General features: G+C 42.4%; 1 protein-coding gene across 1 annotated transcript in view; it reads left to right on the top strand.

Annotated features, from left to right (window-relative positions):
• GUCY2F (guanylate cyclase 2F, retinal) overlaps positions 1 to 13100 on the top strand; it is a 182750-nt gene that overhangs the window by 10692 nt on the left and 158958 nt on the right. The window contains exon 2 of the mRNA XM_077285143.1: positions 3740 to 4580. Within this exon, the coding sequence (XP_077141258.1) occupies positions 3839 to 4580 (742 nt within the window). The 5' untranslated portion in view covers positions 3740 to 3838. The remainder of the gene's footprint in view (positions 1 to 3739; positions 4581 to 13100) is intronic.

Here is a 13100-nt window from a genome sequence, read left to right as displayed (position 1 = left end):
GATTTGGCATCAGCAAGCATCCATGGAGAAGAGCATTCAGTGATCCACCCAGCTTCAGAAATCTGCAAGCAGGCAGTCTGTTAGCGCCATGTCCTCCTTCAGTGCCCCTGTGCATCACCCATGTGTTAGCAGAACATTAGGATATCCTGCTAGAGCTTACTATGGCTACGTTCACATTTGCGTTGTGCGCCGCAGCGTCGGCGCCGCAACGCACAACGCAAATAAAAACGCAGCAAAACGCATGCACAACGCTGCGTTTTGCGCCGCATGCGTCGTTTTTTTCATTGAATTTGGACGCAGCAAAAATGCAACTTGCTGCGTCCTCTGCGCACCGACGCGGGCGCCGCAGCGACGCATGCGGCGCAAAACGCAAGTGCGCCGCATGTCCATGCGCCCCCATGTTAAATATAGGGGCGCATGACGCATGCGGCGCCGCTGCGGCGCCCGACGCTGCGGCGAGGACCGCAAATGTGAACGTAGCCATATACTACTCATACAATTGTTCATTATCTTGGTCCGAAATGTAGCTGGCAGATATTAATACAACACATAAAATTGATAGATAACACAAAAAAATACTGTAAAATATCCCAAGGACAGTCAGGTAAGGTAATGACAGCTATGCAGATCTTTTTTCCATTCCATGAATATAGATGTAAAACAATGTCTAGGGCAGATAGTTGCTGAGGTGAAAATCTCTGCAGATGGTAAGACCAGATGTATTTATTCAAGAGCATCCTAGATTATTAACAAACTTCTGCTCGGAGCCCATTGGGGGCGCTCTTGTCATGCACTTTTTATTCATTCCTTTGCCTGCTATAACACATCTTGCAGAGATTGACATTGAATGTTTAACACTTTGATAAGACAATACACATTCTTATGTTTTCTAACAAATTAGACTTAATCTAAAAAGAAAACTAAGTAGCAAGGACAAAAGGCTTTACATTTATGTACTTACTAATACAAACAGAAGTGTAATCCCTCGACATGACACGAGTGCCTCGGCAGCTAGTGTTTGCGGATTTTGGCAGCGGTAACTTCATTCAAGCATTTGATTCAATTCTAGTTTTCTATTCACTGGGAGGTGTTTACTCACTTCTGTCAATTGAATGATGCTTGATTATATTATTTTCTACGCGGCCGTCTCCCCGGCCCAGAGCAGCGTTCCCGCTGTAGAATGGGGCCACTTGATCATCATGCATTTATTTCTTCAAGCTAAAGTTTCTTTCTTTCTTGTCCTACACAAATTCAGGTTTGTCAATAATTTCAACTCACACAAGTTTATCATTGAATCCAATTATGACCTGATATTTGCTCTTCTGCTGTTTCAATTTACAAACTGATACTGAATTTCTTTAAAGGGAACCTGTCACCAGAAAAATGTTATTAACCTGCAGATATGGGGTTAATCTTCAGGTTATAATAGCGTTATTATGCAGCCCGGCACCTGTACGAGTCAAATGCTGCCGGGAGAAAATTCTGGTTTCAGTTGCAGGGGCAGCGGCAGTGACTGTAACCGCACTCCCGACATTAGGGCTGGCTGTAAGTCAGGGCTGGGGGGCGCAGTTGCAGCCGCTGCTCTGTGTTATCTGAGTTCAGTCACTGCTGAGAGAACACAGAGCTGCGGCTGTAACCGCGACCCCGGCCATGACAGACACTACCTCTGCATTGGAGCTGGCTGTCAGTCAGGGCCGAGGGCGTGGTTTCAATCACGGGCGGTGCCAGTGCTGGTTTAGCCACCACTCTGAGAATAGAGAGCGGCAGCTGTAACTGTTCCCCCGGCATTAGGGCCGGCTGTCAGTCAGGGCCGGTGGCTGTATTCTCTGAGCGGAGGCTGAACCAGCATTGGCACCGCCCCTGTGATTGAAACCACGCCCTTGCCCTAACTGACAGCTGGCTCCAATGCAGAGGCAGTGTCAATAAGGGTTGCCCCTGTGAATGAAACCGAATGCTGGCACGGAGAATAATGTTCATTTTCTCCCCACCGCATTCGTCTGCCTTCAGCCACCAGGCAGCATAATAAGATTAACCCCATATCTGCAGAAGGTTAATAGCATTTTTTCTGGTATCAGGTTCCGTTTAAATAAATAGCAAAGCTGCACATTTGCTTATATTGGCTATCTATTACTTTTTTTACAATTTTAATCCCATATGTTGCCAAAAAGCTGAAGTCATATGAACAGTGTAAAGGTTTGTTTAGATACTGGTGCAGCTACTGAGTTTTACCTGGCAAAGATGCTTCAAGAAAACGTGTCTTGAGGCGTCTTCCCCACCGGCATATTTCACTCTATACTGTGAATTATAGAGAACAGGTGGTTTCCTGGCAGAAGGTGATCAAGGAATGAGAATGCCACTTTTAACAGCTTCAAGGTGTCCGAACCCTGAGGCAGATAAAGGAAGTGACATAAGACGAGTGCACAGAAATGTGTCCACTATGTACATTTTATGGGGTGCATTTACAGCACTTTTTCAGATGGATTACAGGAGGAATCTGCCTGAAAAAAATGTGTGCATATAGCCAGAGCCAACTCCATGTATTTTTGGGCATCGGTTGAAAGAGTCTCAGTGGGCCCCTTTAAGTATTATGGGCACCACATAATCCTCCATACAGTATTATGGGCACCACATAGTGCTCCATACAGTATTATGGGCACCACATAGTCCTTTATACAAAATTATGGACACCATAGTCCTCCATACAGTATTATGGGTACCACATAGAGCTCAGTACAGTATAATGAGCCCCATATATTACTCCATATAGTATAATGGTTCCCATATATTGCTCTATACAGTATAATGGACCGCATGTATTGCTCATTACATAAAGAATAAATAATCAAATACTCACCTCTCCCTGTTTCCCCGCTGCTCCGGTCTCCTCAGTCCTTCTGACCCTCTACAGTGCTCAGCACAGAGGGCGTGCTGTAGTGAAGTCATCGCTCCCTCTGTATTGAGATGTCACAGAGCTCAGAAAGAGAGGGGGAATGATGGGAAAGGAAGTGTCAGCTGACCTCTCCCTCTCCCATCATTGTTTTCAACTGTATCAGCATCCAAGATTCCAAAACAATTGAAAGCACAATGCGGAGGGCCTGGTGCCAATGCTGGTACCAGGTCCCCCGACTCACGGGCCCCACACGTCAAGTGTCGGGTCGGTGTCCCCGATGATAAGAGGGCAACACTGTTTGTCAAGGGCCGCACACTTGCCCGGGTGTGCCAGGTGCTGATGCCAGCCTTGCATATAGCCCTAAAATTTGTCTGTGTCACTATTAAAAAAAGAAAATTGCTTTTTTTGTCTGTGTGCATTCCTTTTTTTACGGACTCCTTAACTATGAATGGGGGAGACTTGTTGAGGGAGGGTATGCCCCAATTTTCTCTGCACAGACCAATAGTCTCTGTGTAAAACCACACTGGTGAATCTGCTCACTGTCTGTAATGGGTGAGTGTTCATTCTGAGTACTTGAAAAGCTCTCCCACATAAGCATTGTGTGAATAAACCAGTCCTGCTGCCAGAGGCAGACATGTCATGGGTGACCATACAACCTATGCAGCCGCACATGCAAAGGACTGAGCAATATAATGAGCTATTGGACTGCAAAGGGCCTGTATGCTATTACTTTATTACATTGATTGATGGTTAATGTATTGTTACAATATTTGCCAGTAGTATAACTAGTTTCTCTGATGAGACTGATGTCTTTTTTATATTTCTAATATTTGCTTTTTTTGTCGGCAGGTATACACTGAATATTCAGTCATGACCATTTTGTGACCTTTGTAAGGTGAAGGTGGAAGTGTCTCTTTATTGGCTAGATCGCATTCGTGCAGTAGTGCAATGCTACAAGAACCTTGTTTTTTTCGAAGCTTTGTATTAAAATGTGTCAGGTATCCAAAATGGACTGAAAGTGAATATCTTACATTTTCATCTTTTCCATCCAAGATTCTTCTCTGCTGGACAATTTTGGTTATTGTGTGCTTCCCACAGCTAGTGAACTCTTTTCCGTATAAAGTGGGTGTTGTCGGACCTTGGACTTGTGACCCATTGTTTTCCAAAGCCCTTCCACATGTCGCTGCCAAGTTAGCCATTGAACGCATCAACAAAGATGCTACTTTAGATCTCGGACTGTCTTTTACCTACGTGATACTTGACGAAGATTGCCAAACTTCAAAGGCTCTTTCAACTTTTCTTACATACTCTTTGGTTGCATCAGGGTTTATCGGCCCTTCCAATCCTGGATACTGTGACGCTGCTACTCTTTTAGGGAAAAACTGGAACAAGGCTGTATTTTCTTGGGCCTGCATTAACTATGAGCTGGACAATATTAAAAGTTACCCCACTTTTGCTAGGACGCTACCTTCTCCCACCAGAGTTCTTTTTAGTGTAATGAAGTATTTCCAGTGGGCACATATCGGGGTCATTTCATCCAGTGAAGACCTTTGGAAGGACACCGGCAGAAAAGTGGCAAGTGCTCTTCGCAGTAATGGATTGCCAGTGGGAATAGTTGTGGCTATGGGTGAGGATGATAGGAGTACTCGGCAAATTTTGGAGAAAGTACGAAAGATAGACAACCTACGCTGTAAGTTGTCACTTATTCATCTTTTTTTTTTTTTTTTTCATTTTTTGGGGGGGAAGTCCAGATGAAGAGTTTGTGGTTTAATTTGTGAGTTGAAAATCTTGGAACTTTGACTAATAATTGTGCTCAATAAGGATCATTAATGCCGAAGCTTTCACTTTGCTATAATTCAAATATTGATTTTAAAGAGAACCTGTCACTAGATAAAAAGTAGCCAGTTTTTGCTCTCATTTTATTCCCGTTGTGCCTCTGTGTATTCTAGGGGTTATTTTTGCTGATAATTTGCCATACGATTTAGAATTGGGCCTGTGCCTTTTTTATTTGGTGTAATTTTGGTTAGGATGCTCTGCATAATTACCGCAAGCATCGGTCCCTTGGTAAAGACCATAAAAAGGCCCATATCTTTTGAACCATATAGGAGATTTATAAAAAAACAAAAACCTGAATACCATACTTAGTGGAACAGCTGGAATAAAATAAGAGCAAAAACTGGCCACATTTGGCTTGGCGACGGTCTTGCTTAAGTTGTAACTACGATTTTACTGAATGTTGTGTATGGCTTCAGAAACAATTAAGAGTATGTTCACATGTGGCGTTTTTGCAGCATTTTTTTACGCAGCGTATTTGATGCATAAAATATGCAGCATTTTGCACTACCAGCATAATCAATGAGATTTCTAAAATCTCATGCTCACTCTGTTTTTTTTTCCCGAGTGCCAAAAACGTAACGTGTGACCATACGCTTATGATGAATACAAATGTAAATGCTACGGAATATCTAGCACTCCCCCACAGCATTCAAAGTATTTCCAAACATTTGCAAAAAAGTTATAAAATAGGGGAATGTTAAAAGGCTGATTTATTGCAAAAATCCATAATTAAATACCGGTATCTCATGATGACAATCACCCAGAAAAAAGGATAACATCGTGCTACATGGTCTAGCAAGATATCAATTTGACACCGCCAATCTCACAAGAAAATGCAGACAGAAGTGCAGGTTTCATAGTAAATTTATGTTGTTTTTTTTGTGACTATGGAATGAGTATTGGACTTATTTATTTATTTATTTAACCCCTTTATGACCTATGATAGTATAAGTACGTCATAGGCTGCCTCCCCCTCTTTGATGCGAGCCCTGGATCTGATCATTTGTCATATGTCTCTAAGGCTGCGGTCACACTAGCAGTATTTGGTCAGTATTTTACATCAGTATTTGTAAGCCAAAACCAGGAGCGAGTGATAAATGCAGAAGTGGTGCATATGTTTCTATTATACTTTTCCTCTAATTGTTCCACTCCTGGTTTTGGCTTACAAATACTGATGTAAAATACTGACCAAATACTGCTAGTGTGACGGCAGCCTAACAGCTGTGGGTGGAATCGCGAGCCACTGTTAACATACTAAATGCCGCTGTCAGTAGATGGCAGCCTCAAGCCTCCTAAGGCCAGTCTCACTCGTCCTCCTATGGGAGGTGGAGCTGCATATTCATCACTGTAATGAGCGGCACCACGTGACCGCTCATACAGGACAAGCTGTGGCGCTGAGAGGAAGCATTGAGGGAGCTGGGTGAGTATTTTATTTCCAGCGGGCGGGCGCACAGGGGGTGGGAGGGGGGAGGTGACAAGGAACTTGATTTTAAAGACAAAAATAATTAAAAAAATTGATTTTTCATTCCTTCTCTCCAGCGAACGCACGTGTGCCACACTGATGTGCCATGTGAGCACACGGACACGGATAACTCCGGTACCGATTTTTCCGGTACTGGAATTATCTGGATGTGTGAGACTGGCCTTATACGGCGAGTATATCCCAAACTCCATATTTTATATGGAAAAGTTGGGGGTCGTCTTATACGCCCTGTCATCTTATACACCAGAAAATGCAGGGTATGTTTTTTGGGGCTCCGCAACATTGCAATAAAATGCAATAACAGATGATAAAAATGGTATAGATAAAAACGTAAGCTCAACGCGCAAAAAATAAGCCTTCACCCAGTCCCAGATTCCAAAAAAAGATGACATAGCCCCATTTTTTTTAGCCAACTTTGGATTTTTTTCACCACTTCAGTAAGAAAAAAACCTATGCGTGTTTGGTATCTGCAAACTCATAATGACCTGGGGAATCATAATGGCAGGTCATTTTTTAGCATTTAGTGAACATGGCAAAAACATTTTTTTGCAATTTCACCATACTTGGAATTTTTCCCCTTTTTCCAGTACACAATATGGTAAAACCAATGGTGTCGTTCAAAAGTACAACTCGTCACGCAAAAGAAACAACCCCTTATGTGGTCATATTGATGGAAAAATAAAAAAAAAGTTGTGGCTTTGGGAAGAAGGGGAGCAAAAAATGTAAATGGAAAATTCCAAGATGGTGAAGGGGTTAACTAACTTTTATAGCACCATTAATTCCACAGCACTTTACAGACAATATTATTAGATTAGAGTGGTTGTCCACTACCTGGACAACCCTTTAAAAAAAAAAAAGCAGTCAACATTGCAATAAAACAAAACAGAAACATATATTCACTTCCTGCACCAGCACCACTCCAGATATGTTGGTGCTCACGTGATAGTTATATGTCATGTGAGTCCTGCAGTCAATCAGTGGCTGCTAATGAGCTGCTGTGCGCTCACTTCCCGTGGGCGAACCTCAGACATATGGAAGAAGTGAGTGCACCCTGCAGCCCAACAGCGGCCGATTATTAGCTGCATGTCACATACCAATATCATCACTCGATCGGCCCGGTGCAAAAATTCAGTGTGTGTTATTTTTCTTTTCCAAGGGGGGGCTACTTTATTTTAAAAGAGGCTGTCCAGATAGTGAGTGACCCCTTTAAAATAGATTCATGCCTATTAAATAAAAAAAAAATTGAATAGTCTATTAGGGTACCGTCACACAATGCCATTTTCATCGCTACGACGGCACGATCCGTGACGTCGCAGCGTCGTATGATTATCGCTCCAGCGTCGTAGACTGCGGTCACACTTTGCAATCACGGCGCTGGAGCGATGCCGAAGTCCCCGGGTAACCAGGGTAAACATCGGGTAACTAAGCGCAGGGCCGCGCTTAGTAACCCGATGTTTACCCTGGTTACCAGCGTAAACGTAAAAAAACCAAACAGTACATACTTACATTCCGGTGTCTGTCCCCCGGCGTTCTGCTTCTCTGCACTGTGTAAGCACCATAGCCGGAAAGCACAGCGGTGACGTCACCGCTGTGCTCGCTTTCCGGCCGGCAGGCGCTCACAGTGCAGAGAAGCTGAGACGCCGGAGGACAGACACCGGAATGTGAGTATGTACTGTTTGTTTTTTTTACGTTTACGCTGGTAACCAGGGTAAACATCGGGTTACTAAGCGCGGCCCTGCGCTTAGTTACCCGATGTTTACCCTGGTTACAAGCGAACACATCGCTGGATCGGTGTCACACACAACGATCCAGCGATGTCAGCGGGTGATCAAGCGACGAAAGAAAGTTCCAAACGATCTGCTACGACGTACGATTCTCAGCAGGGTCCCTGATCGCTGCTGCGTGTCAGGCACTGCGATATCGTAACGATATCGCTAGAACGTCACGGATCGTACCGTCGTAGCGATGAAAATGGCACTGTGTGACGGTACCCTTAGTCAAACTGTAGCTTCAGAAGCACGCGACAATCCTGCTTTGCTTTTGCATTCAGCCGGAGCTACATGCTGCAAGACTCATCTGAGACTTGATGTCACACGTTATCATTTTAATTTTTTTTCCTTAAATCAATACTACATGTTAAAAAAAACATCTTTGTGATAGATCTTATCATAGAAATCTGCTTCTTTCTTCTCCTGGACTGATCAATTATTCTCAAAATTCTCAATTCTCCTGTAAAATCTGTCTTCAGTGAATACAGGTTTCTCCCATTACTGAGATCGGAGATGACAGTTCTATGGAGAACTGTAACAGTAGTTTTAGGTGAACTTGAAGCAGAATGGGAGGTGGAACAGGGAATGGGAGGAGTATGCCGTGGCCGGAGCATATGATCTTCCCTCTCGGCGTCCTTCCACATACAGACCCGTGGAAGTGCAGTGAGAGCGCGAAACGGCCGTCGTCTTCACACTTCTCACAGGAGCTCCTTGTTTACTCTCCCGGCCATGATGTTTTAATGAACATTTAATAAAGCAAAGTCAAGCTTCAGATCAGTGAGTGCCCTCCTTCCTTTCTTATGCAATGCACTGAAGCAGAATGTGTGTCCGCCTCCAACTCCTCCTCTTTTCCCCCCTCTCCATAGAATCTTAAAAGCACCAACTGTCATCTCCTATTTCAGTAATGGGAACATTTTTTTCAAATATAAATTTCACCCATGAATTGAAAGTGAAAAATCAATCCAGGAGGAGAAAGAAGCAAATTATTTTAAAAGATATATTTCAAAGGTTTTTTTTTTCATGTGTACTTTTAATTTATAAATTAAAAATTAAGACGACAATAGCTATTTAAAAGGGGTATCCAAGACTATATTAATATTTACTGTGGGCCTAAGAATTAACAAGCAGGTACGTGCCTGTTCTGCCAGCACAGAGAAGTCACTGACTGCTCCTGACGCTATTCTGCGGCTTCCGCTGACATGATGTCGACAGAGAAGCAGCTTCTCTTCCGCTCTGCCCTGTTGATGAGGCGTGACTGCCAACATCATGCTGATGGGCACCTGGCTCTCTATAGCAGAACTGTAGGAAGCCGGCTGTCAATCAGCATGACGGTGGCAGTCACTACCCATCAACAGAGCAGCCCGGAAGAAGAAGAGCTGCTCTGTTAACATGGAGCAGCTGAATCACCTGCAGGAGCGGTTAGTGACTGCTCTGAGCCGGCTCCGGATAAAACAGGCAGGTAGTTGCTAACTAGTAAGTAACTACCTGCCTGTTAGTTTCTTCACTCATAGTAAAAAAAAAATAATTTAGCCCTGGATGAATACTTTAAGCAAAAAATGGAGACGACCGTGTTTTGCATAATGCATCTGAATATGGAAAACATGTTAATCATGATTTATAAAATCCATCCTGAGAAATGTATCGGATGAGATTACTTTTATATAGAAACAGAAAATCCAGCATCCAGAGAGTTTTCAATAAAAATATTCAGCTTTTCATTCCAGACAAGATAAAATCTACAAACAGAACCCGTGTGTCTTTATGGTGAACTTTTTTCTGTTGACCGTTTCATTTTCTTAATACAGTGAGAAACTAAAATATCTTGGTGAGACATCCATCTCCGTTCATTGTAATACATACTCCAAGAGAGACAGGAGAAGAGCAGTCAGGAATCAGACAGCGCCCGTCATTCTCATTCTGCTCATGCTCATCTTCTGGTCACAACAACTTGTTTAAATGGAAATAAGGCTGTTATCTAAATAAGCAGAATTGAGCATCGGTGATAACATTATCCGGCGTAAATAAGGATTAATTATTCAAATGTCTGTCTGCTGAAATCCTATTTGCCTATGTTCTTTTTGAAGAGTATGTGTGTGATACACTTTATGTAATGCAGACTCATAAAGTATCAGTATGGGGATTGTGTAAATATAAAGTATCAGTATGTACTTGCAATGGTATATTGCTGGAAGTGAAAAATTAAATATACAGTTATCTTTATGCCAGAAACACAATTAAATACCCAAATCCTATTTTAAAAAACAGGGCAAATGCATTAGTTTACTGTTTTTACTTGCATCACATCTTTTTCTCCTAACCGCGTCTCCCCCAAGTCTTTTTGTATGAGATAGGCCAACAGATAGAGAAGGGACACGGACAGCTATTATAGATACTGGCACTCCTCCATTCTTCTCCGTTGAATCTCACTTGTTAGCACTTTATTTTGGTGTATTCTTAGGCTATGTGCACACTCAGTTTTTTTTCAGAAGTTTTTGGAAAAGAAACCGGCTATGTAGACAAAACGTCTTTTTCCGATGGATTCCTTTGTGAAAACTTATCAAAAAAAGTTCAAACTAATGAAAAGAACATATCTATTTCCATGTACATTTTTCTGTTGATATGTTCAGGCTTTTGAATACCTTTGAACCACTTCAGGTTTCTAAAGACGTCAAGCGGTTAAGCGCAGTGACCTGATCATTCTTCTGGCTCTTCCTTCACAGAAGATGCTCTGTACTTTACAATGCTAGGCAATGGAAAGCTAAAAAAGTCGACCAAATGTTTTTTGGAGTGATTTTTAAATAGGAAAAAAAATGCGGTGGCTGTCAGAAAAACGTTCAGGAAACTACCGAAAAGCGACACAAAAGACACTTAAAAAAAATAACTCCAGAGTTTCAGAAATGTCGTCTGCTTTAAAAACCTATTGGGTTCACCTGAGTTTATAGACTTGTGCACATAGACACTGAGCAGAACCTCCAAGTTTTTGAGCAGTTTTGCATTTTTTTTAGGAGGATTTAAAGACTTTCCTCTCCAAAAACGCCACAAAAAACATAGCAACTTTCCACTCCAACAACTCAGCAAAAAGACACTGTGTGTAAATTCCAAGTGAACATGGCACATTTAAGATGCTGTGGTCGTTTTCCTGAAGCCTCGTTATCTGCTTCTTTTCAGTTGTTTTTCGAGGTTGCACCGCCCTTGGCATCTTTGCTCTATGCTTTTAAGTTTATGGAGCAGAATGAACATATGCACTGCAATGTTGTTTTTACATTGCTGTGAATTATATTGTTATTTTGCAGCAGTTTTGTGGCATTTTTTTCAGGCAGAATTCAGGCGGAATCCACCTGAAAAAGATGTTGGCTGCACATACCCTCAAAATAAACAAAAAAGACTGATCTATAGAAATAAATCGGATCACTTTTTCATTTCTGTTGCTGCCCTGAAAAAAAAGAAGTTGAATTGTAATTGATTGATGTGATAAAACTGACATAATTTGTTTTATGAACGATGCTGGATTACATGGATTCACACCATGGCTTCTCTGCTCTAATATTAGATGGTGCCCCTCACAAAGGAAGGAAATACAATTATAGATTTCTACAAATTGCCTGTTATATAGGCAGTAAATTAAATTTGCTTCAAATCAAAGAAAATGATGCCTTCATTTGTGTGACATAAACAGAGTGCACTTTGTTAAGGCGAACCCCTAAATATTGTTTCTGCTGCTTTGAATCTCCAAAATCTTTCTTACTTGAGTTGTATAGGACAGAGGTCTCAGAGGTTGTCTTGACTTGTGCCCAGGCTTGGACTGGCCCACAGGAGAACAGGAGAATCCTTCGGTGGGCCCCCATGCAGGAATTGGCTCTACACTCTACCTACATGACAAGTAGTTGGCTCAATACATTTGTTTCTGTCACGTCTTCAGTAAGGAAAGGGGCCTCAAACTGTCCCTGGAGCTGGGATCCTAAGTATCCCTGTCCCCTGGGGTACTCTTAAAGGCAGAGAGGCCTGAGTCTCCTACCTTACTATGCTCCTGTAAAATCCCTAATCTGTCCCCTACCCCACCTCATGAGGCAGAAATGAAAGGTAAACCAGACACAAAAACAAGACAGAGATAACAGACAACCTTTCTCATGCAAAAGCAATAACCAACAATAAGGAGGAGGATAGAGACAGGGAGGAATAACCTGAAAGGGAAAAGGGCCCAGGAGATATACACACACGTACAACAGCAAACTACAGAATACCACAACTCCAATCTTCAAACACTTAGCTTTAGCACACAACACAGTAAGATGAATCTCCAATAGCAATAACAAACTCCTCAGAACAGCATCTTATAAGAGCAAGGAAGCAGAGCTTTCACCGGCAGGACAGAGGGGGTCTGGCCAGGTTTTATAGGAAGAGATAATTACCAGCTCAGAAGCAGCTGAAATGGAGCTGCATGTGTCTGACCAGTATAGAAAGGGTTGTTAACCTCCTCAGGACCAAAAGAAACTAAGTTAAGTTAATATGGGATCCAAATACACAAGCTAAATGGAAGATCTGCGATTCACAATATGTAGTGATCTTCTACCGCTACATCTCCCAGGTTGGCATAACACACTCGTGACAGTATCACTATGTTCAGGCAAGGGTATCATATCAACATTCATTTAACAAACCATTTATTTTAATATTGAAAAATAGGTAAATTTGTAAATGAAGGTAATGTGATATTTGCATGTAGCTGAACAGTGGACCACCATAATCCATGTTACTGGTGGGCCCTTTGCACCTCAGTCCGGCACTGTTGTGCCCTCCAGACTATAACACCCTTCTCCCCTAATCATCTACTTTACAGAATGTCCATCTATGGTGTAGGTGAAAGTGTCAGCAGTGTAGTAGTGAGGTGCTTGTTGTGGACTAATATTTACACACTGTAGATGACAGAAAGACTGAGACAAGGAAGGAGCGAGAGAATGAAAGAGCGAAAGAGGGAGAGAGAGAGAATGAAAGAGGGAGAGAGACAGAATGAAGGTGGGAGAGAGAATGAAGGATTGAGAGAGGGAGAGAGAATTAAGGAGTCATAGAGGGAGAGAGAGTGAAGGAGTGATAGAGGGAGAGAGAGAATGAAAGGGAGAGAGAG

The sequence above is a fragment of the Ranitomeya variabilis genome, chromosome 2, assembly GCF_051348905.1.
Source record: "Ranitomeya variabilis isolate aRanVar5 chromosome 2, aRanVar5.hap1, whole genome shotgun sequence".
Lineage (NCBI taxonomy): Eukaryota > Metazoa > Chordata > Amphibia > Anura > Dendrobatidae > Ranitomeya > Ranitomeya variabilis.
This window is presented reverse-complemented; position numbering and strand designations above follow the sequence as displayed.